Raw genomic sequence first — 27,053 nt, forward strand, 5'->3', positions numbered from 1 at the left:
AGTGACAAAATATTATAGAGCAGATGTACCACGCAGAGAGCACTTCAGCTTTCTGTGTCACACTGTTGGACGATGCCCCCACTCACCCCCGGACATCTCGAAACACGAAACGAAAAACCCGAGTGCCAATGCATAGCTTTAGAGGGAACTGTTGTCGCTATTCTTTTTTGCGACATTTAAGGCGGATTTTTGTCCATTTCAAAAGGGATGACTGCGTTAATATGCAGATGACCGTAATATGTAGAGTTATTTTCCACTTTGAGGCATTTATTTTTTATTTTATTCGAGACATCGTGGGCGGTATGGGAGTTGTACTTGCGTATGCACACCGAGTTTCCCAACGTTGATATCAGCCGACAACCCACAAGTCGATGTTCTACGAGTTGCCTCAGATAAAACAGGACCATGCATTGCAATCAGGTTGCAAGAGATGATAACAAAGTGTTTTTTTTTTTTTTGTGTGTGTAGCGGAATACATCCCGCACCGTTATCTAAACTCCATAGAGTTATATTCTTTGAATAGAAAAGTTTTTTTTCCGCAGGTTTATTGATTAGGGGGCAGAGATAAAGGCGTGGGACCTGACGACGCCTCTGCCTCAGTTCAGCAGCCCGACATAGTTACATAATAACATCAATTCCACACAACATTATACCCCAATTCTACAAAATAACGCAAACCAAAAATTGGGAAGCAAACAACAGCACATTTATTAGTAAGATTTACTGTAAAGGGTACTGCCATGCCATCGTTCCATTCGTTTAATAAAGCAGTAGATATACAATCTTGCAAAAAAATCAAAAAAAAAAAAAAAAAAACTACGTGTCGCACAGAAAAAAAAGTTGACGTTTGTTTGGTTTTGCCCAGGGGACAATTGAGTAAAAATTCATATAGTTCGGAGTAATTAGGTCAATAATTATTTTCGAGCAATGAACTTCTTGAATTATCAAAAATTAGGTTATGGTTTTAATTAGAAATTAGTTGCGTATCATGAATAACGGCTAGATTTATCCACATTAAAGGGATACTGAATCGAAACTTGAAATATACCTCTCCACGTTCAGAAATAAGAAATATGATCAACTTTATATGCTAATGAAAATCGCACTCTTGTATTTTGAATGGATGGCTATATTTTTAAATTCAAAGGGATGATTCCAGCGAGCACTCGAAGATCAGCCATTGGAGAGCGCGATGCATCACGGGAGACGTGACGTCAACTGGTCCAGCACGGGCACAGCTACTTGGGGGCTGGCGTAGTTGTGAGCTCCGCCACTCCGTGTCGTCAACGCGTTACAACCTGGCCGTTTCTTAGTTGCCCCACCCCTCTCCCCGCAGGATTTGCATAGCCCGGGAAATAAGGGAAATCCGGTTAAGCGGGCCTTGCTCGCACGCAGCTTGCCGCCGTGCTTCCGTGGAGCGGCGCTTCTTTTAAGTTCAGAGCGACGTAACGGCATCGGTTTATTCCTTTTATATATTGTTTTAATGTCTTTTCGAGCCAAAAGAAAAACAAAATTGGTGTCTTCATGGTGTGGTCAGAACGTGGTTGACATTGGGCGCGTTCAGTAGCGGCTCCCACAGCTCCGAACAGAGTAACTTGAATAGGAGTTGTCGGAGAGCTTACAGAACGGCCAAAAGGGCGGCTCCTCAGCTGCTTGTACGCAGTTTCCGCTTCCTCCCTCGCGGCAGGCGGTCTCCGAATAAAATGGATGCAGACGACGCCAAATATGATCGCTTCTTTTTTTTTTTTGAAGCCGCTATTCAAGAAGTCTCGACAAGGACGCTAGAGAAAATGCGAGTGACTGAAGACATCCGCGCTGCTGTTCGAGGCGATCCAAGTATGAAGCTAGGCGAATCTACGCCGCCGGTGACGATACTTTTATACGGCCATACCTTTGTTCGGCACTTCGTTACGCACTTCCTGTAAAATGTATTGGTATTCATAAGGGAAGTCGGCAGCGCTCGGCGATCCAGGTATGGTCGGCCGAAGCGAGCGTCCCGCCAAGGTCTCATGCTCGCATACACCCCAATTTAGCTATCCAAACAAAACATTAATCGGGATCATGTTCTGCGTGAGTGTTCAACCGCACACCAAAGTCTCGTTCATAGCCTGCCTTGCTCTGTTACGCACGGACCGGACTATCGTCGATAATCACAGTTTCTTTGCCGCGGGGATAATACCACGTCATCAAATGAACGTTTACGTGGTTTATTAGCACATTCAAAGCGATACACTAACCAGATTCGATACACTAACCAGATAAACATATTTCCGCTCACCTTTACGCCTTCAGAGCCTCTACACAAAGAATTATGTTCACGGAACATGCTGGACCTTTTGAGGACACCCGTACCTTTGACCCCTCACTATTAATTAATGGGACATACCAGACTGGCAGACTGGTTGCATTGGGCTGCACTCGTTCCACTTCTCCTGAACATGTGAAGCGTCGGAAAACCAACTCCAATGATGTGAAAATGTCGTTTATTAATTTGTTTCCTCCAACGGCCTTTGTAGGCATTGCAGAGATGATACTTAAAGCTTCACACGTGATAACATCAAAGCACATGGACATTAATGAGCACAAACCAGGCCCAGCTACCGAAAATAAATATTACACTAGTAAGAAATAATTATTGCTGCAACTTGTTGAGTGCAAAAATAAACACACCTCCGAGCATCTAGTTTAACAGTATAGATGCATTGTTGTATAGCAGGACACTTCCTATGCATATGACACACTAGACCCCTTGCAGAACACCATCAAGCAACACAACTGTCACCATTTTTTTTTAGGCGTAAAGCACACGAATGGGCCCCAGTTCACTGGAGCATTCCAGTCCAATAGGACATAACATTATTGTTGAACAAATGCCCAAAGTATGAAAGCCTGGGGTAATTAGAATAGTAGCTACTGTAATTCGTTTCATTACAATTTGGCAAACGGCAAAGGTTACAGTCTCGGTGAGCCAATTTGCACGTTGGAGAGAGGCACATGACAACATGTCATTCAGAGTGCTCGTCTGCACAGATTTGTCACACACCTTCGCTCCGTCTCTCTGATTGGCTCGAAGGGGCTGTTGCGGTTGCCCTGTTTCAAGTTACAATGATACCAAGTATAGGCAGCCCATACTTAATAAAAAAAAAAGTCTATTGAACAGACCTAAAGGAATAGTCAACATTTTTCAACAAGACTGCTCTTCAGGCAAGGGATGAGCACAAATGTGAATAATCTTATCCAGGTAATTAGAACAAGTAAACATTTGACCGACTAATATAATGCACTCTTGACGAAAAAAAAGTATTTCTGCAATAAATTTTACAAAAGAGAAAAAGGCGCAGTTAATATATGCATACACCAAAACAGTTGTTCTTATAGCAAGTCGAAAAGCTTTGAAGCAGGTGCCTACAACGATTTAGTCATCCCCACACTCAATGAAACGTCATCCTTGTAGCTGGAAATAAGTGTGCACTTCACACTCACAAAAAAAGAAAAAAAAAAAGCGATCGAATGTAGAATCGTCGATTAGCACAAAAGGTTAAAGATCGCAGGAGTTTCCTCGCTAAAAGTTGCTATGGTTATTCGGTGACGCAGGGCTCAAACAAATTCCCCTAGGCCCTACATCCGACGCATACGTTTCGCGTCGAGTTTCAGACATTCCAACGTTCAAACAAAGCTAAGAGAATGCGAAAAGCTTCTGCTAAAAGTGCTCAAAGTTCTATCGGTCCTCGAACAGATCCGGAATCCGAGCACCGGTACGGCGATACGGCTGATGCTGTCTCACAGGTGTTAATATTTATTTATTTAATTTTCCCTCAAGGCCAGAGGCATTACAGAGGGGGAGAGCAAAGAAAAATACAGAAAAGGAAAACAAGCCTAGAAATAAGTTAAACACACTCAACAAATAAAAGATTAGTAATTGCAGTTTTGAAAAGGTCAGAGTCCGTGATGGTGGCAATTGTCCCGGGAAGGTAGTTCCATCCTCGTGATGTACGAGGGACTAACGATGAATGAAATGCTGTTGTGTTAGAAATTGGAATACCAACCTCGTGATTGTGATCGTTGCGAGAAGAAACGTAAAAAGGACGGTATATTAATTTGTCGCGCAGGATAGAATTGTGAAAATAAAATCTTATGGAATAAAGAAAGGCGAGAAATGCTACGGCGCAAGGCTAAATCCGGCAATGATAGAGTAGCTTTCATGGCAGTCACGCTAGCCGTGTTGTGGTAGTTAGACAGGATGAAACGAGCTGATCTGTTTTGAATCGCTTCCAATGCAGTGATGAGGGTGACTTGTCCAGGATCCCAGACAGAGGCTGCATATTCCAACCTTGGACGAATTAATGTTTTATAAAGAGTCAACTTTAGTGCGACTGGAGCTAATGAAAAATTTTGTTTAACATAACCTAACATGCGGTTAGCGTTAGAGGAAACATACTGAATATGATTTTTCTATGAAACGTCAGATGTTATGTGCACGCCGAGGTATTTATAAGACGACACCGGCTCCATATAAAGCTGATCAAGAAAATAGTTAGGATTGTTAGAAGATTGTCGAGATACACGCATAGACTTACATTTGTTAGCGTTAAGGCTCATTGACCATAAATCACACCACTCGATGATAGTGTTAATGTCGGACTGTAGAACACTGGTGTCATGATTATTTATTATTTAACGATAAAGGACACAGTCGTCAGCAAACAGGCACATAGACGAGGAGATGTTAACCGGGAGATCGTTAATATAAATTAAAAATAGCAATTGCCCTAGAACAGATCCCTGAGGAACCCCGGAAGTAACAGATACAAGAGATGAGTTACTATTATTGAGAGTAACAAATTGCGAGCGATCAGACAGAAACGATTGAATTCGTGCAAGTATGTTAGAATCTAAGTTAAGCTTGGAAAGTTTCAAAATCAGAAGTTTATGAGACACTTTACCGAACGCTTTTGCAAAGTCTAGGAAAATGCAGTCTGCCTGGGATCCTCGATCTAGAATGCAATGGAGGTCATGGGCGAAAGAGAGAAGCTGAGTCTCACATGAAAATGTCTTTCGAAATCCATGCTGGGAAGGGCTGAAAAAATCGTTAGGCTCTAAAAAGTTGACAATGTGGGAGAAGATGACATGCTCAAGTATATAGTTTGCAACGTATGCTGGTTATTGAGATTGGGCGGTAATTATGAGCAAAATGCTTGTTACCAGCTTTGAGTATAGGTACCACCTTCCCTATCTTTCAGTCGAGAGGAAGAACGGCATCTTTGATTGACTGTTCGAACAACATAGTTAATATTATGGATGAATAAAATTTAGTATTCTTAAGGAATTTTGAATTGATACCATCCATCCGTTGAGGAGGACAATCTGAGATTTTCTATAATTGAAATCACTCCAACATAATCAAGTGGAACCGAATCCATCGACAGGTAATCAGTGCTAACCAGCAGTGGGGTATCAAGGCGTCTATCACTTGAAAAAGAATCAATGAAAACGCGATTAAATACATTTGCGCAGACTTCGCTAGGCATACTTTCACCACTTGAAGATATTAGTGTGATTGAAGAATGGGATTTTTTGTTCATAATGTTCCAAAATTGTTTAGGGTTATTTATCAACTTTGCTGGTAAGCTGCGTGTAAAAAAACTCTAATTTGGCGTCTTCAATTGCATTTTTATAAACTTCAGCAGCAGTACGATAGCTCGACCACCGACATTCACATGTGCTGAATTTTGCAGCGCGAAATAAACGCTTTTTCTTATTGGAGAGGCGTTTTAGGGCCCTAGTAAACCAGGGTGACTGAGTTTTCAAAGGCTGTTCTGAGTGGAATATGCTGATTGATAAGCATGTGTACTTTAGTCTTGTAAAGTTGCCAATTTTCTTCTACTGGCCGGCTCGAGAAACCTGCTAAAAACACGTCAAAGAAAGCTTCGAGGTGATGATTAATTTTGATGAAGTTAGCTTTAGCATAATTACGAATTTGCTTTGTGAGAGTCGATGGCTTAGGCACTGCTGCTTTAACATCGAAATGCAATATGGAATGATCACTAAGTCCTGCGAGGTGTATTATCGGGGAAACAATATCAGGATGAGTTGTTAGAACAAGATCCAAGATATTTGCTATCAATAGGGTCACTCGGTGGGTTTCGTGACTAGCTGAGTTAAATTAAATTCTAGACACAGGGAGACAAAGTCTTTGCATTCATAAGATAAAGTCGTTGCAATTATAGATTCAGACCAAACAAAAGAAGGATAATTAAAGTCACAAAAAAATAGGTGAACTGGGATAACGCACCTTAATGTCATTTAGTGAATCATGCAAGGCTTTAACAAATGATGACGCGTAGTAGGGTGGTCGATAGCACACCCCTATTACCCACTTTTGATGGTTGTTACCAATGCATACCCAGAGAATTTCTAAATCACAGATCGTGTTTATGCAGAACGAACTCATGTAAGCTGCTACTGCAATTAACACTCCACCACCGCTCTTATCTACCCTGTTGTTCCTGTAAATATTATACTTTTTATTCGCGTGAAAAATTTCATCATCACGCACCTTCCCGTTTAACCAAGTTTCCGTTAAAACAATTACATGAGCATCAGTTGAATCAATAATTGAGCACAAGTCATCTCGTTTTTTAATGATGCTTCTAATATTTGTGTATATCACCGATACATCCGAGAAAGCTGACGCAGGCACTCTACCCCTCGTGGTTCGTTAACTCGATATCGGCTGCCGAGGCGATTCACCGCTGGGAGCCAGATTTTGCGTGGTAGATAGTATCGGAGATACGGAGGGGCCGACTTCATATACGTTGTCATTCACCGTGTCATAAGCGTAGCATATGTTTTTAATATGCATTTTGTTGTGCCGTAGTTTAAACGTGTCGCCTTTTTCTTTCGCGAATTCGATAAGCGTTTTTCGTGCTTGGCGCGTTCCAATCGAGTAGTCCTCGCTCACAGAAATGCGGTCAGCCTTGAGCATTAACCTTCGTTGCAAAATTTGGTCTTTAATCTTGTAAGATGAGAACTTCACAATGACTGGGCGGCACTTTGACCGACAGAATGTTCCAATTCTATGGGCCCTGATAATCGCGTCATTCGCAACTTGAAGATTAAGCGGCCGCTGAAAAATATTTAAAATTGATTCCTCCGTTTGTGACCAAGTTTCGGTTAGTGTGTCAGCAATTCCAAAGAAAACTAGGTTGTCCCGGCGTGAACGATCTTCCGCGTCGTCCAAACGCGCTCTCAGTGCTTCGTTTTCCTTCTGCATCACCTCTGCGAAGCCTCGTGCCGTGTTAACGTCTTGCTGAAGTTGAGTGATAGCCGTAGTTTTATTTTCACCATCAGTTAGGCGAGCTTTTATATCAGTTATATCCACTTTAATGGCTTCTTGGTTTTGTCTTACTTCGTTTAGTGAGGCAAGAATTCCTGATTGAGCTTGGTCAATTCTGAACGAGCACTCACTGACGACTTTCAACATTTGGTGCATTTCGTTAAACTGCTTAAGCTGTACATCACTCATCGGGTCGGGGTTAGACTCGACATCTCCAGAAACCATGAGAAGAAGACCCACTACGTCAACACATTCGCAAATAGTTGTACGAAGCACTTGTGAGCACGGGAACAGCAGTAAACACATATTATTACTTGTTTTTTTAGCGTTTAACGAAGGAATTGAACCAACCTGTGCAAACAAGAAGAAAGCATGAGTTGACCGCATCGTTTGGCTGGTCCCGTGCTCACTCGGGGCCATGAATTGCTTCGAGCAGTATATATCAGCGTCCACAAGCTGGCGCGGTCAGACGCGATGACGTTGTCGGTGTCGCTATCCAAGTTCCATCAAAGATCGGGTTGAAGTTTTGTAGAAGAATCCCCGGGAGATTGGTCGCACTGTTCACATGCCGGCGCGTATTCCCTCGGCCATTCGAGTGACCGTAATCCAAAGCCGTGCAGGAGCGACCGGGAAGGGACTCGTTAGGCGTCAACTGAAAGGAAACCGCAATCTGTGCAAACAAGAAGAAAGCATGAGTTGACCGCATCGTTTGGCTGGTCCTGTGTTCCACTTGATTCAGAGCGATCTTGCGCAAAAAGGGTATAAAGTCTCATTCCTTCATATTTTCACATTATACCTGCGTCAGCCAGCACGAAAAAGCCCGAAGTCGTCGAAAAGCCGCTGCACATCCACGGCTACCGCGCACCAAACAAACTCGCATCCGCCAGCTCTGGGCGCTGCCATCTTACCTGTGAGGTCACGGATATTGGGAGGTCACATGACGAGTAGTCACGTTTGCGTAAAATCACGGCGGCAACCTGAGGGCATACGGCTCTGCCGGGGGGGGTGCCACTTCCGAACTGCCGGTTTATCACTCTAAGCCCCTCTACCTCGTTGCGACCGACGGAGTTTTCGAATACATGGGGCTCTATGGGCACCAGAAACCGAAAGCGGGCAAAAATGGGCTCCATCTTCCCATTGAAATTTTCAGAACATCACTTATTACTTTTGAATAAGGTGTCGGTTCAGGCTGACACTTTGGCGTCTGCATGGTTGTGACCTCTAGCGCTAACTTTTGGCGGAGAATGAGCGTTCGGCAATGCCTATACTCCGCGACAACTTTTCTTGGCAATGCAGTGGAAAGTACGTCCCGCGTCCCCTCTCCCATTTTGAGTGTACGCAGGCTGTCCTCCTTCCCCATTTCCGAGGAGCGGAGGAGAGCCTGCGTACACTGAAAATGGGAGAGGGGACGCGAAAAGTTGTCGCGGAGTATAGTTTGTTTACTTTTGCAATAAGAAATAAAAAATAAAAAAATAAAAACTCTAATTTTTTTTGTGACACCTTGTAGATGATAGTACCGTTGCGTTTCAAAATTTCAAAACTTACTGGAGCTTACTCGATGACGTCCAAACTCGCATTCCAGAAGCGGGTTGTTTACTCCGGAGTAATTATTGACGCCACTCTCCTCGATCGAGGGGGGACGTCGGATCAAATCGAGTACATACGTCACGGGTTTTGTTCGCCGTCTGCTTTCTGCGCCAACAGCCGTCAAAGCTCGTTTGCTCCGTTGGCTTTGGTGGCAGACGTTCGAAATAACGAAGAATGAGGTGAAGCCATTTATGTGTAATTATCGCGATTTGCTGTCTTCAACGCACGAATTGACTGCGTCACATCCAGACCGTGCACCTTCCCCAGGAAGGTATACCCGTAGTAATAATCAGGGTACGAGCGTAAACAGGAACCTCTTCGCATCCTCGTCCTCGGCGTTGGAGGGAATGTCGTATTCTTACGTTCAAGGCTGAAAATGTTCGAACGCAGTAAATAACGTGGAAGTATTTATTCTCCAGAGTGCGTGCAATGAGAAGATAGCGCTTGTAAAGCAGTGAAAGCTTCGAAGATTGCATGTACATGATCTGTTCACAACCCCGCCCATGTCCCTCTCCAAGAAATTGCCTATTTCGGTTTGGAAGTTCGCTCTGTGATCTTGAAAAAATATTCGCATTAAAGCGAATGTAAATTACATATCACTGTTGAGAAAGCCCCTTGTGCTGTACCGCTACACCGTGTGGAAGCAATTTCAGCAAAACGTAATCGGTGCGAATTACCACGCGCGGAACGTATGCGTTCAGGGCACCTGGACCAAACTTCAGCGATCGTGCTGATCGATAAAAACAAATTTTCGATGTCTAACTGAAAAGAAAAAGTAATCTTGATCTCAATATACAGCCCAAAAAGAAGGTGAGCAAAAGAAGCTGATGGAGCCGCCTCAAGAAAACACCGCAACGTCACTTAAAATAAAATATGAAAAAAAAAACAAAAAAAAACGAAGCGGTTAGTATATTTTTTTTGGAGCGCTTTCTCAATGATCAAAAAAGATCGTCTGCTATTTTCCGCTATCGCTGCTATGTTCTCTTTTTGCCGTATCCTAAGACGAAGCGATTCCGCGTAGTATCCAGGTGATTATCCTGGCCGTTTCGAAATCGAGTCGGGGGTTGTTTACTCACGATGTCACGTGGTATCACCCGCTGACGTAGAAGACAGGCTACTCGGGTACGATGTGGAACAGAGCCTGTGTCATAGCCTCCTCTATAGTCACAAAGCCTGGCAGTTCGACGACAAAGCCATAGAGCGCCCGGTCGCAGATTTGGAGCGCGAGGATCTGGTAGCATAGAGCATTTCTCGGGGAAGCTGGTAGTGAGCGTACAGCTTTTGCAGTGGCGAGGACGCGCGAGGAACGCGAGGAGCACGACCGGACATTCCATTGCTCGGAAGAAATGTGTTTCGGCGTCTCGCCGCAGCGGGGCGCCCGTTACATGACTCTCCTCTCATCCGTTGTCTGCCACTCTACTTTTTCCCTTTCGGCGGCTGCGTCTCATGGCGGAAATAATAAGCACTGCAGAAGCCATTGCACGAGGGGAGTGGCACATGAAGCCGAGTTACAGCCGAGTCTTAAGCGCTTGCGCGTTCCAGGCTTGGTAGGCTTTATTTCGCACTCTAAGCTAAGACACTGAGGCTAGCATGCCGCCCCTGGACCGCCTTGTTAGAATCAGCGTTTCAGCTGAGACTGGGGGTAAGAAAGCACTGTAAAGGTTAGGGCGCGCGAGCGTCTTGAGACGCCGTTTTTGTCCCGCTCAGCTGGTGCGCTGGATTTGGCAGTGCTTTCTTTCCCCCCCTCATAGCCTCCTCTATACTGGGAAAGCCTGACAGATCGCCAGGAGAAGCGGCCGCCGAAATTAAGAAAGTAGAGCGGCAGACAACGGATGAGAGGAGAGCCACGTGACGGGCGCCCCGCTGCGGCGAGACGCGAACACACTTCTCTTGAGCGATGGACTGTCCGCTCGTGCTCCTCGCGTTCCTCGCGCTACCGCTTCTTTTCTCGTCGGGTTTGAAAACCATGTTTCGGATCCTCGCGGCTACAAAAGCTGTGCGCTGACGACCAAGTTCCCCGAGAAATGCTCTGTGCTACCAGATCCTCGCGCTCCAAATCTGCGACCGGGCACTCTATGGCTCCGTCGTCGAACTGCCAGGCTTTGAGGCCATGGGTGTACCAACCGGAGGGTGGGAGGGTAAAGAATCTGTTTTGCCCCCCCCCCCCCGCCCCCCCCCCTCCCCCCCTCTAACACAGCCGCCACTGGGCAGGGCAAACACTGGCCCGCGGTGCCCAAGGTATATCAAGGGAACTGCCCCCCCCCCCCCCCCCCCCCCGGGCTTGAGGGGGGAAGTCTGGTTTGCTCCCTTCCTACACACACCCACTCAAAAACAAGTTGGTACGCTACTGGAGGAGGCTATGCCGCACTATTTGCTGAAACGCTGTTTCTATCAAGTCGGCCTAGGCGTTTACTGTTGTTTTGTTTACCCGACGTGTCCTAACTCAGAACTTAACTGATCGAGGTTAAAACACTGATAGCAATCAAAGCAATTAATCAAATAGTAGGAAGGTTCATCGATCAACTGCTTATCTATGCTCCTGAAGCATGTTAATTACAGTTTCGCCATTTAAGTTCACATCTACAATTCCACGTTGATATGAAAAAAAAAAGCTGTTTTAAGATTTACCGCATTTGCGGCACAGAAATATGTAGTTATAAATGTGCCCATATTGCCATAAACTAGTAAAAAAGATATGTCTACGTCCTGCTTTGGAGCTGTCTTGAAGACATCATGTCAGCAAGGAATGGGCAGGAGCTTCCTGTTACAGGTCAATCGCCTTCTAAGTGCGGGTATTCTGCAGAAGTCCCTGACTGAGGCGGTAGATGGCCTAAAAAGAAATATATACTCCCTTTCACTTCAAGTGTGAGCGTAGCAGAAGCTACAGCAGAGAGCTCCGGGCTTTCAGCGTCCCCGCCAAGCGCGCACGCTCGTGCAGTGCGACCATTGTTCAGGGCCATATGCTCGCACTTGTAGAATCGGCTGCGTCTGGACTTAAGCTGAGACGAAGTATAGAGATGTTCCAGAGAAACTTGGAGGACGCTGAAGCTTCGCCTTTAAGAGTGTAGCACGATAGCCTTATCGGGCCCCGGTCGCACCGCCTTTTCACTCCCCAAACAAGCGTGCCCTGCGTGGCCAGGTCAGTAGCGTGTCTGTCTCGCAACCGAAGGGTCCCGAGTCAGAATCTGGCCTAAAATTCCACAAATCTTTCTTTAAGGCAAATGAATTACTTTATAAATTGAAATCGTTGGCGACATTCGGCAACCTTTAATTCGCTTTACCATGTCATGTTTGAATCACTTTCAGTCGAGGCTTAACGTTACGTTTCACGAGAACTTTGTGGGTTGTTTGAAATTCCCGCGCGAGGTCATGTGGCTGAGACGTCATGGCCCTATCGACCAATCAAAATTTTCCCGTCACGCCACCGACACCGGATTGTTCGCGACGCGAGCTCCTTAACGCTGTAGCGTTAAGGACCTCGTTTATAAGCTTTTAACGCTGTGGCGTTAAAAGTTCATGAACGGAGGAAAAAAAGACCGGCCATCATATCAGTGTTCACCTTCATGCTCTCTCTCGTAGTCTTTAAAAAAGTTGCGGGGTTCACAACGTTCTATTGTTTTGTTTTTTCCGAATAAGCTTTTGGTATTGTGCAAAATAACCAATTCTCCAGAGAGGGAGAGTGACGAATAGATAAGTACGTTTTTGGAATGTCTGTCGTCTGCGACATTACCCTACCCTGCTGGCGCACCTACGTAGGGCAAACAGGCCGCTGCGTGAATGGCCGTGCGAGAGAACAGGCAGTAGCTATCAAACAGGCGTCGTCTGGGAATCTGGCAGTACATTGCGATCGATGCCCGTGCACCCCTTGTTTTTAAACAGAACAACCATGGGACGACATTGGGGAGGAACAACCAGGGAAATTCACGAAGTGGTTGTCATCAAAACAAGATAAGGAAATGTTATCTTTAGAGAGAGAGAGAGAGAGAGAGAGAGGTGGCTGGAAGTGGCGTGGTTTTATTAAATATTTGCGTCCGTGTGTTTTCTAAGAAAATTTCAGCTGCGAGTGCGCTCCGTATTGTCGTTACCAGCTCCACGTTGTCACTGTCCTTCGGCGCTTCTATCGCAGTCACGAACCGAATATTCCCGCTGCACATCTCGTTAAGAGAATTTTAGTCTCCTTCAATCCGCTGACATGAGATTCTTAACGCGATCGTATAATCTTGGGAATGCGACGGTGAAAGGGAGAAAAAAAAAGCGGTCAGGCACAGTGGCTTAGATCAGGGTACGATCCGTCCGGATGATCGTAGCTGCGTCCGTCAACAAAGTGCAACGAACGGAAGTCATACTTTATGCTTATATACTTCGGGAATAAGCGACCATGTCCTGGCGGCGCCATTTCCAAAACACTCGCCGGTAGCGCCAAGTACGTTTTACTCACGGAACCGGCCAGGTATAGACCTTTTCCACAAGGGCGACGCCATCTTGAACTGCCATCACTTCCAGTATGGGCGAAAACATTGTTTTTGCCGACGCCGCGCCAATAGAAGGCATTCAGGATATTAGCGTGACCGTCACACATTCTCGTTTGGCCTCCCCTCTATTCTTCTACTATTTGCCGGTTGAAACGTTTCATTATTATTTCGTCGCCCATACCGGGTACGCTTATTTGGTGGCTGGGGGCGAAAGTACACGAAAAAGGTCTATACAATAAAAATTCCTCATACGCGCCGGGAGGAGTAGCTGCATCACTAGCCAACCGCTCCTGGGGTCGAAATTTCTACCACCTTCGCAGAAAGGGTACCCCTTGGTTACATGGGAAGCGTGCAGACAAGCACTGCGAAAACACGCTAGCTTTAAAGCTCACACTAGGATCGTTGACTTTATGAGGAGTTTCTATAATCAGGGACAACTGTCTGCGAACAGTGGCAGTGCATTCAAAGGTGCGGAAGCACGTACTGTAGCACCAACTGAGCACGCGCAGTTCTTTTTTCGGAAAGGCCACATAAATTTGTCTTTAGCATAGAAGTTTGGAAATACTCTTTTGCAGCTGCAATAGTTATATATATTATGAATAATATTATTATAACTTAGAGACACCGACAGCACAAGCAGTACATGATGGTCAGTAACTTATATTGGTTCACGAACCATACAGCACTTGTTATTCCCGAAAAAAATAAAAAATAAAAACCTTTTTGCTTACAGGGGACATTGCCAGCCAGGAACTTTGCGACATTTCCCAGGAATGCAACTCCACCATGTCGTCAGGAGTCTTAACTCCACCAAGCTCACCCAATTCTAAGGTAAGAATTGCGCATCTACGTACCTATATTTTCGGATTTATGCAGGCTGCTTGCTTTTAATTCAGGCATATATTTAAAGAAAAAGAGGGCAAGGGTTAGGAGTCTGCTTTCTTTACTGTGTATTTAGGAGACTCGAAGGACGGTTTGTCTGAGGAGATAATCGTCATGGTACGTTGACTAATTAAGTAAATTTGTAAATTACCTTTTTATTATTGGTTTTAGGGGTCACGTGGAATTGCAGCATTTACGGCAATCACTATTAGAACCCAGATCAATTTAAAAACATTTGCGAAAAGGCAAAGGTTTTAAGATATTAATCGATCCATTTTCGCGTTCTTTTGGTTTGTTTTAAAAATCGCGCGCTAAAACAGCTCATCAAGCCCTGCTCACAATGATACCTGGAAGAATCACGTCGCTACTTCTGTTTCGGCGTATACCACAAAAAAGACGCTGCCGAGATAGCGATTGAAACGACCACATCACTCTTTCAAGCGCCATTGTTTTGCGACGGTCTTTGAGAGTGGAATTTTTAAATCAAGCCAGAAAATGCGAAAATTATTATATTAACATCTCTAAAACCGTTTCGGAAATGTTTTAAATTGGTCTGGACACTAATAGTAATTGCCGTCAAGGCTGCAATTCCAACATGACCCTTAGAAACAATAATTAAAAAGTTGATGAAGAAATTTTGGTTAACTAGCCAGCTTACAGTGACGACTATCCTCTCATCTAATGTCCGATGAGCCTGATAAATACACGGTGAAAACAGAACTCCTCTAATTCTAACACCCTATTTAAAAACAAAATCTGTTCGGATTATAATTAAAGACTATGTCTCTCCGGCAGCAAGGTATCTACTCATTTTTCTTCTCAGCTTTGGTGCACCATGGCCATGTGGCTGTTTCACCATAGACCCCAAAATTCCTCTCAGATTGCACGAGTGATTCATTGATGTCGGTGCCTTGACTAAATCTCGAAGCAGTATGCAGCCAGGCATTTCTGAGAACACGAAAACAATAACCAATGCAAAATATATTTCTGAACTTTGGGAGTGTCTTAGACAATTTTGGCTCGGTTCATGATTTAACGCCGGGACTTCAAACGTCGGAAAGTAAAAGGTACATTAGCTTGGTTGGTGTACCTGCCACAACATACACAATAAAGAGCACTAGGGCTGGGAACCACAGATACAATAGTTAAATGGCAGTGGGAACAAGATATACAAGAGTCTAGGATTGAAACGTTTACATACAGCTGTCAAACAGTACGCGAAAAACGTTATTGACAGTTGAAAAAAAAAGAAAAGAAAAGAAACAGAGAAGAGCTGTCAACAATCGATGCAGACGGTGCAGGTATTCCAATCATTTGAAACTCAGAAAATAGCCTAGAAATAAAGGGTGCTATAGCGGCAAAGAGATATTCTTCAAGACGTATTGAAGCAAACGATGGTGGAGTCAACAGCTGATTTCTAGGTACAGAGTTGTAGAGAAATATTCGGTAAAATATTGGCAGCGACCTTTATCTCCATAGTCATATAATGCGTGAAATTCAGTATTTAAAGGAATGCTGAACCGAAATCTGAATTCCACAAAACACGGCGGCTAAAGCCTGCATCTTGATGCTACAAACGTCAAAAATTCACTCACACAGCGATATCTCGAACGGATGACCGCATTTTTCTAAAAAAGGAGGCGCCTTTGACTGATATGTTTACGTCTTCTTTCTCCGAGAAGGAGAGGGAACGACCTCGCGTCTTCTCCGCCTCGCCGCCTTGAGTGGGTGAAGCAAAGAGAGGAGGAAACGAGATATGTTGACGTCACGCGCCTCGTCGGCCTCGTTCAATCTCGACCTCTTTCTCCCAAAATACGGCCGCCCATTCGAGATATCGTCTTACGAGTAGTGTTGTAGGGACTGTAGCGTACCGCCTACAGCTCCTGCATTGTGAAAAACATTTATTTTTATAAATCTTCCCGCAGCATTGAGCGGGAAAACTCGGTCACGGGGCGTCAATTTTTTTTTGTTAGATTTAGTGGGGAAATTGTATTGACGCATGTGTCAGTGTAGGCAGGTGACGTGACGTCAATTTCCCCGCTAAATAAACTAAAGGTGTTTAGGCCACGTGACTTCAATTTATACTACCAAATTTGGCGGGAAAACTGAATTTGTGTATAGGTGACGTGACGTCAATATTTCCGCTTATTTTACCGGTGAAACCAAGTTTGTGTATGGGTCTCGTAATGTCAAGTAACGTGAAATCAAAATTTCCGCTAAGTTTAGCGGGGCAAGCGAATTCGTGTATAGGTCACGTAAAGTCAGGACCTATCATGTATATTTTTCCGCTACATTTAGAAGCGAAACAGTATTTGTGTATAGGTCCCGTAACGTCACGTCACGTGACCTCAATTTTACCGCCGATTTTGGCGGGAAAGCTTGGTTGGTGTATATATTACGTGACATCAATTGACGTCACGTGACATGAACACTAATCTAGTTTCCTTGCGAAACTTAGATGGAAAGACACGGACGGACGGAAAACATTTGTGATTGGGTTTTTAAAGCATTTCGTGCTTTAAAAAAGACAAAACTCAAATCATACAATGGTGGTCCGGGTCAGAATTTTTACATTTATATATAAAAAAAAGTATGTAAAAACTCCATTCTTGGGACGAGTATTCAGCTATATATGAACGTTGAAGCTAATTGTCTTCGGTAAATGAAACATTTCGAAGCTTGAAGCGTGGAGACTGATAAGAATTCACAATGGTACTTTGCACAACCGTCAATTTCACACCGAGGCATGCATCTGCTATTAATATTTTTATTTATTTTATGAGAGGTTTACAACATGTACAAAACATATTAAAATTAAAAAAAAATTCTTTGCAAAAGAAAAAAAAAGAGCTACGAGACACGCCAAGTAAACACGTTTTGGAGCCGCATTCACAAATTGTTCCAGGAAATTATTTATTATAAAATGCCGCACAATATATCAAAAGGAGCATTAAGGTACAGTTTACGAATATAGAAAAATAATGCTCAACAATTTTATTGTTGTGTTATTAATGCAGAAACGCAGCTAATCTCACAAAAAGTGGTAAAATTGCACGTGAATCTTTGCAAAAGTTAAAACCTAATATTAAATTTTTTATACTTTCCTTAACAATTTTCAGTGTTTTGAACTAACTTGTGTTTCCAAAACATTGAGGAACATATTGTCACCGAGTAAGGTGTAGAGACGATAAAGTATGAACTGAAAATAAAGGTTTAATCGGAGAACTTGTGCCAAGCCAAATAAAGAACGGGGTTCGAGACAGCATGAAAAGCGTGCGGCGTTTCGGCGGCGTAACAGCAAGCGAAGGCAAAACTGACTCACCAAGGTCGAGGGCAGTTCCTTATGTACTGCGCGTCGGCATTGCGAAAATCCGGCCCAGAAGATTCGAGCATCTAGCGTTCGTGGTAAGAATGACCAGGCACTCCCAGAACGAGAAACTAGGGCGAAATGATAAAAGGGTAGTAATAAACGCGAATCTTCTGGAATACCGTGACCGAGCGCTGCTTGCTAGGTCCTGCGCGTAACCATATGACCTTCAAAAAAACGACAACAAAATTTTACCTAAATTAACCTCGCTTGTCTTTGTTATCGGCACATTTTCTAGGACAGACAAAGGCTGTACAGTGGTGCTGCTCTATCCTAGAATGTAGAAAGTCGGGCTTCCCCTAGCTTAGATTTATGTTTGTGCTTCCTTTGAATTTAATTTCTACTAAGACCCCCCTCCCTGGTTCCCCTGCCTTTTGCTCACGAAGGGCCGCCGGCGGACGCCGTAGCTACCGACAGTTGAGAACGCTATGCACAGCCCATTACCGTGAAACCCGAAGCCCGCACATGAGAAAGGTCTGTCACCGCAAAATAAAGGCGAGAGAAGTAGTATCTGGAAAGTCGGTCTTGATATTCTAGCTGTGATGGCAAATAAGCCGGCTTACTATTTCTATGTATCGATGCGCACTATACGCTGGAATATTCACAAAAGTGGATAACTACAAGGGTTTTTGTTGGGTGTTTCCATGTCAATTCATACAATGATGGTCCTAGTCATAAATTTTCTTGTTATGCAAAATATACGTATGCTATATAAGAGTCAGTCAAGACCTTGGGAGAAAAACTCCGCTATTCAGGAGTCCAATTGCCTATACTTGGTGCCGCTACTAGATTTTAGAAATGGCGGATAAAGTGAGCAGTGTTAAAATGTGCTCGAGGCTGTGCAAAACAAAACCAAAATGTTTTACGCTTTGCGTACAAACGTTTTGCGTATATAATCCAAAGGGCACTTGGGATTAATGTTTTTTTTTAAATGAAGCTTCTAATGCTGTTGAAATGTGAAAGGTGATTGAAAAAGGTCCAAAGTTCTGCACAATGCCCAAACGACATGGTTAAGACATGTTATCCCCAGTTCACGACGTCGTGGCTAAAGCTACAGAAGATGGCAGAAAAAGGTGCATTGACGACTACGTAGATGTTTTGCTAAAAACTGGTCCTAACTGCGCAAGCACGGTGAAATTAACAAGTTCTGTAAGCCTTTTTCATGAGAATGTTTTAAATCTCTTACTTTCTGCTAAAGGGGGAGGATTTGTTGTCGCACCCCGAGATATCTACCACAAAAAGGCTGTAATTGACACTGGCGAAAACTTAAACCTACTACATGATTTCAAAGCTAAACCTGTCAAAACCAGAGCTCTCCAATTATGCCATAGGCTTAATTGAAACCACTTAATAAAGCGAATCACCTCATAAAAAAACCACCATATTTTTCACGGCCAAGACACTCAAGGAGGATTGCCCTTTCAGCGTAATTTTTCATTAAAAACTGATCCTGGTACGGTGAGACGTCGCAGTTCCTATTACGTCTTTTGTCAATTCTTGTTCTGGTAGATTCATTCTTGGTACAAAAGTCTGAAATAGTCATAAAATACCTAAAGAAACATTCATCGCAAGTGCCCTTTGGATTTTCTCTTGACGTTAAAGACCTTTTTTTTTCTCAATCCCGCAAACAGGATTGTTTTATTCAGTTCGCGAAAGTATTGAGTCCCATGAAGATATGTCTTTCGAACAGCTGTAGCTTACCGGTCGATTCGTACTTGAACTTCTTAGTTCCACAGCGGTATACTTACTCAGGAGACAGCTACATACAAATGATAGGTACACGTATAGGTTCGTGCGTGGCCCCTATTGTGTGAAAGATTTTTATTTCAAAACTTGTCAAGGTCATCCTGCTTGAACTGTCGTCCCACAACGTCGCACGCGTATTTAGATATCGCGACGATTACCTTGTGCTACTGACTGAAACATCTCAAGCAAACCACACTACTGACATCAACACCGTCAAAACGATATTTGTAGACAAAGCTGAAGGGCTCAAGTTCACGCACTAGGCTCCAACCAAAGCCCCCTCTAACATTTAGAAATTCGGCTTACCTTCAGAAGTAACCATCTATGCTGGATGTACTCTTCAAGATCGCAAGAGAGACTACTCCAGTACGATTCGTCTCACACAAAACTTGTAGAACGATGAGTTGTTTCCAGTTGCTTTAGCGCGGTCCTAAACAAGTCCTGTTCTCATTCAGCGGCGGAGAGCTTTGATACGGAAGCATTATGACTCAAAGTTTCCGGCTTCCCTAGTTCCATCCTACCAGATGGGGCTGAGTGCTTGATACAATCTAACACACCAAGAGAGAGTAGAAAGAAACGACATCGATCTCTATCGTCCCATACATGCATCGCATCTCACACAGCTTCAAGACAGTCACATAAATATACGGTGTCTGGATGGTGCTGTCTGCTCCAGACAAGCTAACAAGGCGCTTCCCCAAAATAAAGTCGCAGCGCGGCAGGGCGGACAAATGCAGAGTGAGACATGCTCGCAAGTACATAAACTGTGACTGCAGTGTTGTGTATGAGATACCGCTCTCATGTGAAAACGTTTCTGTGGGCCAGAAAGGAGACTAAATTACAAATAGCGCTAAGACAAGGACAGAAGTGGACAGGGCAGGCGCTAACTCACAACTGACGGTTTTATATACAACGATAAAGAAGAAAGTGAAGGAAGTGTCTGGTTTTGAAAAAAAAAGTAATAAGTCTATTTCTAGCCGGTGCGCTCTAAGAAGATCGTTAGACTAAAAAGACTAAAGCACTGTAGCCGATACATGCATCGCATACATATCTAACAATCGTCTTATAGCGCCCCGGCTAGAAATATACTTATTTCTTCTTTTTTCAACACCAGGCACTTCCTTCAGCTTCTTCTTTATCGTTGTATATAAAACCGTCAGTTGTGAGTTAGCGCCTGTCCTGTCCACTTCTTCGTCTGTCCTTTTCTTAGCGCTATTTGTAATTTAGTATGTATAACCAACTTGTCCGCCAGATTATTTTGATCCGGAAAGGACGATGCGTCAACATCAGGGTCCGAGAGCATAAACATTCTCTGAAACCCTCGCCGTCAGGTCACTTAGCCTTACAGGTAAGGGACTGTGGATGAGCCCCGTCGTTCGCTAGCGCATAAATTCTGAGGCGGTTCCACGACAAAAGAACTAGAGAAATTTACGAAGTCCAGGCCACCACAGCAAGAAGCGAATCCCGCATAAGCGCGCCATCAGTGAACTTGTCACCCAAGGAGCTACGATACCTTCTTATTTAATTTTAAAATATAATTTTACATTTATATTTACCTTTTAATTTTTTGTTAACTATTTTTTTTAAATTTTAGCTCAGCCATCCTTCTAAATCCTTTTCTTTTTTCATTTCTTGAAATATAAACTTACCTTCGAACTTTCCTTTCTTTATTGTTTCATTAAAACGGCAGTTGAAAGTAGCGCTTGTCCTGTCCTGTCCTCCCTTGTCCTTCGTCTTTCGCGCCAATATTTTATGATGTCGATTCCAGTTGAAACCGAAACAAAACGAAAACTGATGTCACATTACCGTTTTTAAAAAGGCAAATGAAATTATATTGTCAGGATGATGCTGTCGGCAGTATAGGGGACAGGACAGGTGATGACAAAAAGACAGAATGATTTATAGAAGCCGAGCAGGCCCGTGGGGCTTGGCGCGTGATGGTCGCGCTCACCGATGCCCCGTCGTCGTTTTCATCTTCCTAGCAGTACTCCCTCCGACGAAAACGGCCGACCCAGCCCGTGAATAAGAAGACATAGACCACACTCACAAGGACACACATGGAAGAACAAAGAACGGCTGCCGACAGCGAGAGTGGGGATGAAGATGGAGACGTTGCATTTCGACCTCTTCCATAGAGTCGCAGACCTCTTGTCCAGCTTCAGTCGCTGGACGGCACGGTCCAGGCTGGGGGACTCATCTTAAGAAGTGCCGGAACGTCGGGGGCTGGGGAAAGGGGCGGGGGATTCTCGGTCAACTTTGTCTGATTCGGCTTCGTCTGATTCGGCTTGTCATGGCGTCTGGGCGGGAACTGGGCGACGAAGCCATGGGCTGGTGTTCGGTCTGGGGATGCGGATGACTTCCTAAACGACGCGAGACGGCAGTATTAGAGCGGCGACGATGTTGAATGTAGGGGATGAGGATGACTCTGCACCTCCACCATGTTAGGATGATGCTGTCGGCAGCATAGAGAACAGGACAGGGGCTCGCAAAAGATTGAATGATATATGGAGGCCGAGCCCGCCCTTGGAAAACCGCCTTCCTTTCAACCTGTCGAAATGCTGCTCCATGACCATCTCTCCGCAACGATCTTTTCTTCCGTCCTGTGGCTTCCAGACAAGGCGTTTTCTCCTAAAACAAGTCGCCATAATGCATATTCTGGGTGTGTGCATCGACCATCGCCTCCACTTTGGAGAACAAGTCTCATCGTTCCCTGCAAGAGCTCGCCGCCTTCTTGGCTTTGTGTTCCGGGTAGCCCGGGGAACGAGCCTCGCAGCCTTTCGGGATTTGTACACGGACCTAGTCCCTCCAGCTCGAGAGTATTGTTCTGCGGTCTGACACCCACACCCACACCAGCCTCTACCGCCGCCTGAACCCTGCCTCCCACCTCTCCTCTCGGTGTGCTGCCTCCGCTGCCTTCTGCCAGGCTGCAGGATGGCAAAGCTTCCATCATAGGAGACAGCTTGCGTCCATCCGTGTGTTTTGCAACCGGATGCAGCTCTCCTTCTCCGACATCCCCGCTTGCCCTCGGATCAATCCACGCACTGCTGCCCTTCAGCCCATCCTCGCCCGCACTCCACCGTTAGTGGTGGCGTAGCTACGAGCGGCCGTATTTTGGCAAAGCCTGCCCGACTCCCTGAGTGCTGTATTCCGGCCAGCCGAGAGGACATTCGCCGACTGCAGCATAATGGAACGCATAGCGTTGAATTTTTTTTTTTTTTTTCTCTTTTGGTGTAAAATAATTGTTCTAGTCATTCCCCCACGAATAGCGCTCGGGTAGCGCACGAATAGCGCTCGAGAACACCCTGTAGATCGATCTAAGAACATTAATCTGATTAGTCACCTTTTCCCTCGTCATGCGCGCGCCGATGCGGAGGGACGCTGACGCTGATGAGACGCGTAAAAAAACAAAAACATGTCATGTGGTTGGGCTTTAATCGTTAGCTATTTCAGTGTAGACAACTTAGTCGCCGTGGAATAGACCGATTGAGGAGAAGCGACGGGCCGTTATTTCGTTAATATACGAGGGCGATTAAAATTATCCATAATCTGGCTATATAATTTATCTTCGTCAAACCCTTTTGATGGCCAAGCCTGTTACAGGTTATTGCAAAGACAAATCCTTGGCTCATTTCCAAATGATTTGTTACATCCTCCACTGCCACTCGTCCAGCCGGAAGAATCAGTTTATTTATTAATTTATTTATTAGTACTTTGAAGGCCCTGGAACAGGGCAGTATACAAGGGTGGGCAGCTCATATTTGTAGGTCAATAAAAAAAAAGCATAAACACTCATGAACAACAAAACAGAAAGCATCAACAAAACATAAAAAATATGACAAAAAGACATTAAAAATACTATAGTCCGTTGTGGATTACAAAAATTCACCTAGAATTTTTTTAATACGTCTAGATTGCTAGTTGTAACTATGTTCTCGGGTGAAACGTTCCATTCAAAAATTGTGAAAGGTATGAAAGGTTCGCGTGCATGCTCAATGTCGTCATCAGTCGTGGTCGCGGACAAGCGTCGGGCCCCTTCTTTATGTCTGACACGTCCTTCTTAACTAATGTTTCTATTCAAACAAGCTACTTTGTAAAAAAGCGCTTTGCAAGTCTTCGATAAATATCGGCCTCAGACATACCCTCAGACCACAGGCGCAATGACTTGCGGGAATCAGAATTCGGCAGCTATTGTTTCTCACACCTCAGTTACAACTAAACTGACTGTTCAAACAGCAGTGACTGGAGAGACAGCGACCTCGTACAAAAAGCGAAGATAGCGCAAATTGATTATTTTTAAATACTAAAAAAACAAAATTCGTAGTCGTTTCATCGGCAAACCAAGCAAATAATAGCACAATTGAACTGAGATTTGAAGGTACCACAATTGAAGGGTGAATAACCACAAATTTATGGGAGTTTTGTTTAACGAGCATTTAAATTGGACATACCATGTAAAGGCTGCAAGAAGTAGAATCTCAAAATCAATAGGCTTACTTTCATCTGCTAAACATATATTTCAAGAATGGCTAAAGCGTCCACCTGTATTACACCTTAATAGATTCAAAACTGTATTACTGCTTCGTTTTGTGGGGTCAGACAACAAAAACAAATATTTAAAACCTCCATCTTTTGCACAAAAAAAAAATAAAGAGACTGTGCGTATAATACAAAATTCTGACTATGACGCGCATACCTTCCCAATCTTCAAACACCATCAAATATTCAATGCTTACCAACTGTACACATAAAAATTTTCAATCTACACTTTTCAGGACTCGAGACTTTCACGACCAACGTATCCTTCATTTTGCATTCGACCAGACCATCGCTATGACACGCGGCATGATAAGTACATGCTTCCTAAAATTAGGACAAACATATAACCACACAAACACTGGCGTATCAAATCCCGAACTATTTAAACACGTGTAGTGACCTTCAAAAACATATCACCACCTAGTATTTAAAAAAAAACTAATTTAAATGCATGCTGAAAGAAACCTTGATAGGAATAGAACCACAGAGAAAAACTCAAATCGAAACTGTTTGGTTTAAATTCTTCGTCTGCGATTTGTTATTCACAAATTTTATTTGTAATTTTTATTTGCTGTTGTAATGCTGAAAAATGTGATTTTATCAGAGCGTTTTTGATATTTTATTTTGTTGTAGACAGTAACTATTCTCGTATTTCTACTATAAAGCGGTATCGAGGTTTTGTGAGACCATATGGTCTTTTGCCTTGATGCTCCAGAGATTCAGTATTGTGTAGAAGTGAATAAAAAAAAAATAAAAAAAAGGTGCAGCCAACAGAAGTTTTACGACAACTGAAGAGCGGTTAATTTTAAATGACCCTCGTACTATATCAGGAATAAATGAGAGGTTACAATTGAACCTTAAGGGCCGTCAAAACTCAAATGATAGGAGTGCTACGTGCTGCCGTTCCACTTGAATTAAGTGGGATCAGAAAGAGTTCGTCTATGCAAAACCACGAGCTATAACCTTGTGCACTTACCTTCTAGACTCCTGGAGTATCGTGGGCTCGTCGGCAGAAATAAATATATAAGCCGATTGATCGCAGAGTGATATAGCGCCTGGTGTGAGCTCAGTGTCGGAGCAGCACACGAAGTTGATTATCACGGAAGAAGAAAGCGGATATTTGTGCGCCTTACACGCGCGGTGGGAGTCGCAGTCACATCTCACGTCTTTTTTTCTACCCGATGTCCCGCATGTGACCCCAGCCATCCAGCCACTGCGTGACCGCACGGCCTGACGAAAGCGTGCAGTTCGAACTGAGACCCGACGCAGTCGCCCTCTTGGCGAACGACACCCTGGTCGTACGGGCAGGAGACAGGACGCTGCGCGAGCTCTCTTCGGAAGAAGCTTTGGAGCGACTGGAGGTGCTTTCGGGCGACCCAGGAGAGCGGCTTTGCCTGGAGTACACAGGGAGCGACCCCAAGTCCTTCTTTCACGTCCCCTTCAGAAAGATAGCTCGAAGTAAGATGCACACTCCGCATACGCGGCCTTTTGGGTATCCTCATCTAACGACGCTGCGGGTGGCAGTTGTAGGAGACTTTTAGTCATCATGACGAGTAATTTTCTTACCGTCAGTGCGCGTTCCGCGTAATACTATTCGAGGCAGCTGTGACTGGAAGCAACCTAGGGGTTCTTCGAGGCCTTTTGGTGTTCGCTGTTTCTGGCCCACCGTGTTCTGAGGCCGACAGGACACGACCCTAAGAAAAGTGCGAAGAACTGCCCCCTCAAAGAAAGAATAACTACACGGGGAAATCAAAATAGCGTTTTGGAGGCTTTGACTACCCCATGGCCAGCCGTGACTTCCCCACCATTGTAGATTGACCACCTGTATCCGGATGACGGGGGAATGGTCACTTCTGAATCGGATATTCAAGGCCAGGCAATAGCACACAGTAACTTGGGTAACCCCAGTCAGGTTCTTGTTGTCGCGAAAATACCGAATTATACAAAGGCGGATTGTTGAAGTTAAAATTAATACGTATAGGTTTATTCAATTTTGTTCCAAGATATTAAGCTAAATTAGGTATTCATTTCGTAAGGGAGAACGGGCACCTCCCGTCCGCATCGGGCGCTGTCTCGTGGTCGTCTTTCGGGCGAAGGGGTTTCTTGGCGAGCCGCAGCCCGACGCCTTGCTCCTCTCGCCTCGGAATTCGCCGGGTTCACGTAAACCGGGGGGGGGGGGGGGGGGGGGGGGGGGGGGGGGCGATTTCGGGGGCTACATGGAGGTGCAATGGGAAAGTCGTGCCTGGACAAAAACTTGGACGGTCCGCCTCGGCCCGATCGGTGGTACACACGGCAGAGACGTCGCGCCACTGGAACTCCCTAACACTCTAACGTGTGCTTTTTTTTTTTACAACGCTGGCTTTTACGGGCTCGTCCCCCCAGTTTCGCGACGGCGTGAGCGTAAACGAATTCAGTTTTCCCGCTAAATTTAGCGGAAAAATTTATGTCACGTGACCTATGCACCAATTTGGTTTCCACGCTAAATTTGGCCGGAAAATCGATGTCACGTCACCTGAAATCATGGCCTGACCTAATTCAGTTTCCCCGCTAAATTTGATGGGAAAATTGATGTAATGGGACCTGACGTCACGGCACCTACAAACTCAGGTTCTCCGCTAAATTTGGCGGAAAAATTTGCCGACGATATGACGATCTCCATCGACATATGATTTGCACATGCATGCTTGCTGTGTGCTAGGTTACCAAGCTTTTTTGTGTCTGTCTATCCCCACCCCTGCCTTGGTTGCCAACAAGCGGCTGGCAGTATTGCCGCCCGCAGGGTCGATAAAGAAAGGCTCGGTCACGGACTTCTAGACGACTCGCGTTCATTCTCGCACCAGAGGTAACTTTCCTCCTGCTTATTGTACTCGAAAGTGCCAGTTCATCCTCGCCCCGAGCGCGCGGCGCTCGAACTTTCTTTGCCGAACTTTCGAGATAGTGACGCATGGTAGATAAGCAGCTGCCCGTGACCTTGTCGAGTCAGTCTCGCTAGCGCTCTGTAGTGCCGCCGAATCGCCGGCCGTTTTTCTGCCGCCTCGACGCTCTTTCGTTACTTATTTTTGTTTGGCACAAGTTCGCCAATTAAACCTTTATATTTCAGTTCACTGTTCGGCTTCTCGTCACCTTC

General features: G+C 44.6%; 1 protein-coding gene across 2 annotated transcripts in view; it reads left to right on the top strand.

Moving 5' to 3' along the window:
- The window catches only part of LOC8043048, a 130,683-nt gene that overhangs the window by 14,610 nt on the left and 89,020 nt on the right, over positions 1 to 27,053 (top strand). Inside the window, exons 1-3 of one of the 2 annotated variants that reach the window (XM_042293065.1) lie at positions 534 to 542; positions 14,129 to 14,226; positions 25,129 to 25,384. In XM_042293065.1, coding sequence (XP_042148999.1) covers positions 14,182 to 14,226; positions 25,129 to 25,384 — 301 coding nt within the window. In that variant the 5' untranslated portion in view covers positions 534 to 542; positions 14,129 to 14,181. Of the gene's footprint in view, positions 1 to 533; positions 543 to 14,128; positions 14,227 to 25,128; positions 25,385 to 27,053 lie in introns of those variants that run through there. The other variant, XM_040214723.3, reaches the window with a different exon arrangement.

Source organism: Ixodes scapularis, unplaced genomic scaffold (assembly GCF_016920785.2).
Source record: "Ixodes scapularis isolate PalLabHiFi unplaced genomic scaffold, ASM1692078v2 PGA_scaffold41__6_contigs__length_2269736, whole genome shotgun sequence".
Taxonomy (NCBI): domain Eukaryota; kingdom Metazoa; phylum Arthropoda; class Arachnida; order Ixodida; family Ixodidae; genus Ixodes; species Ixodes scapularis.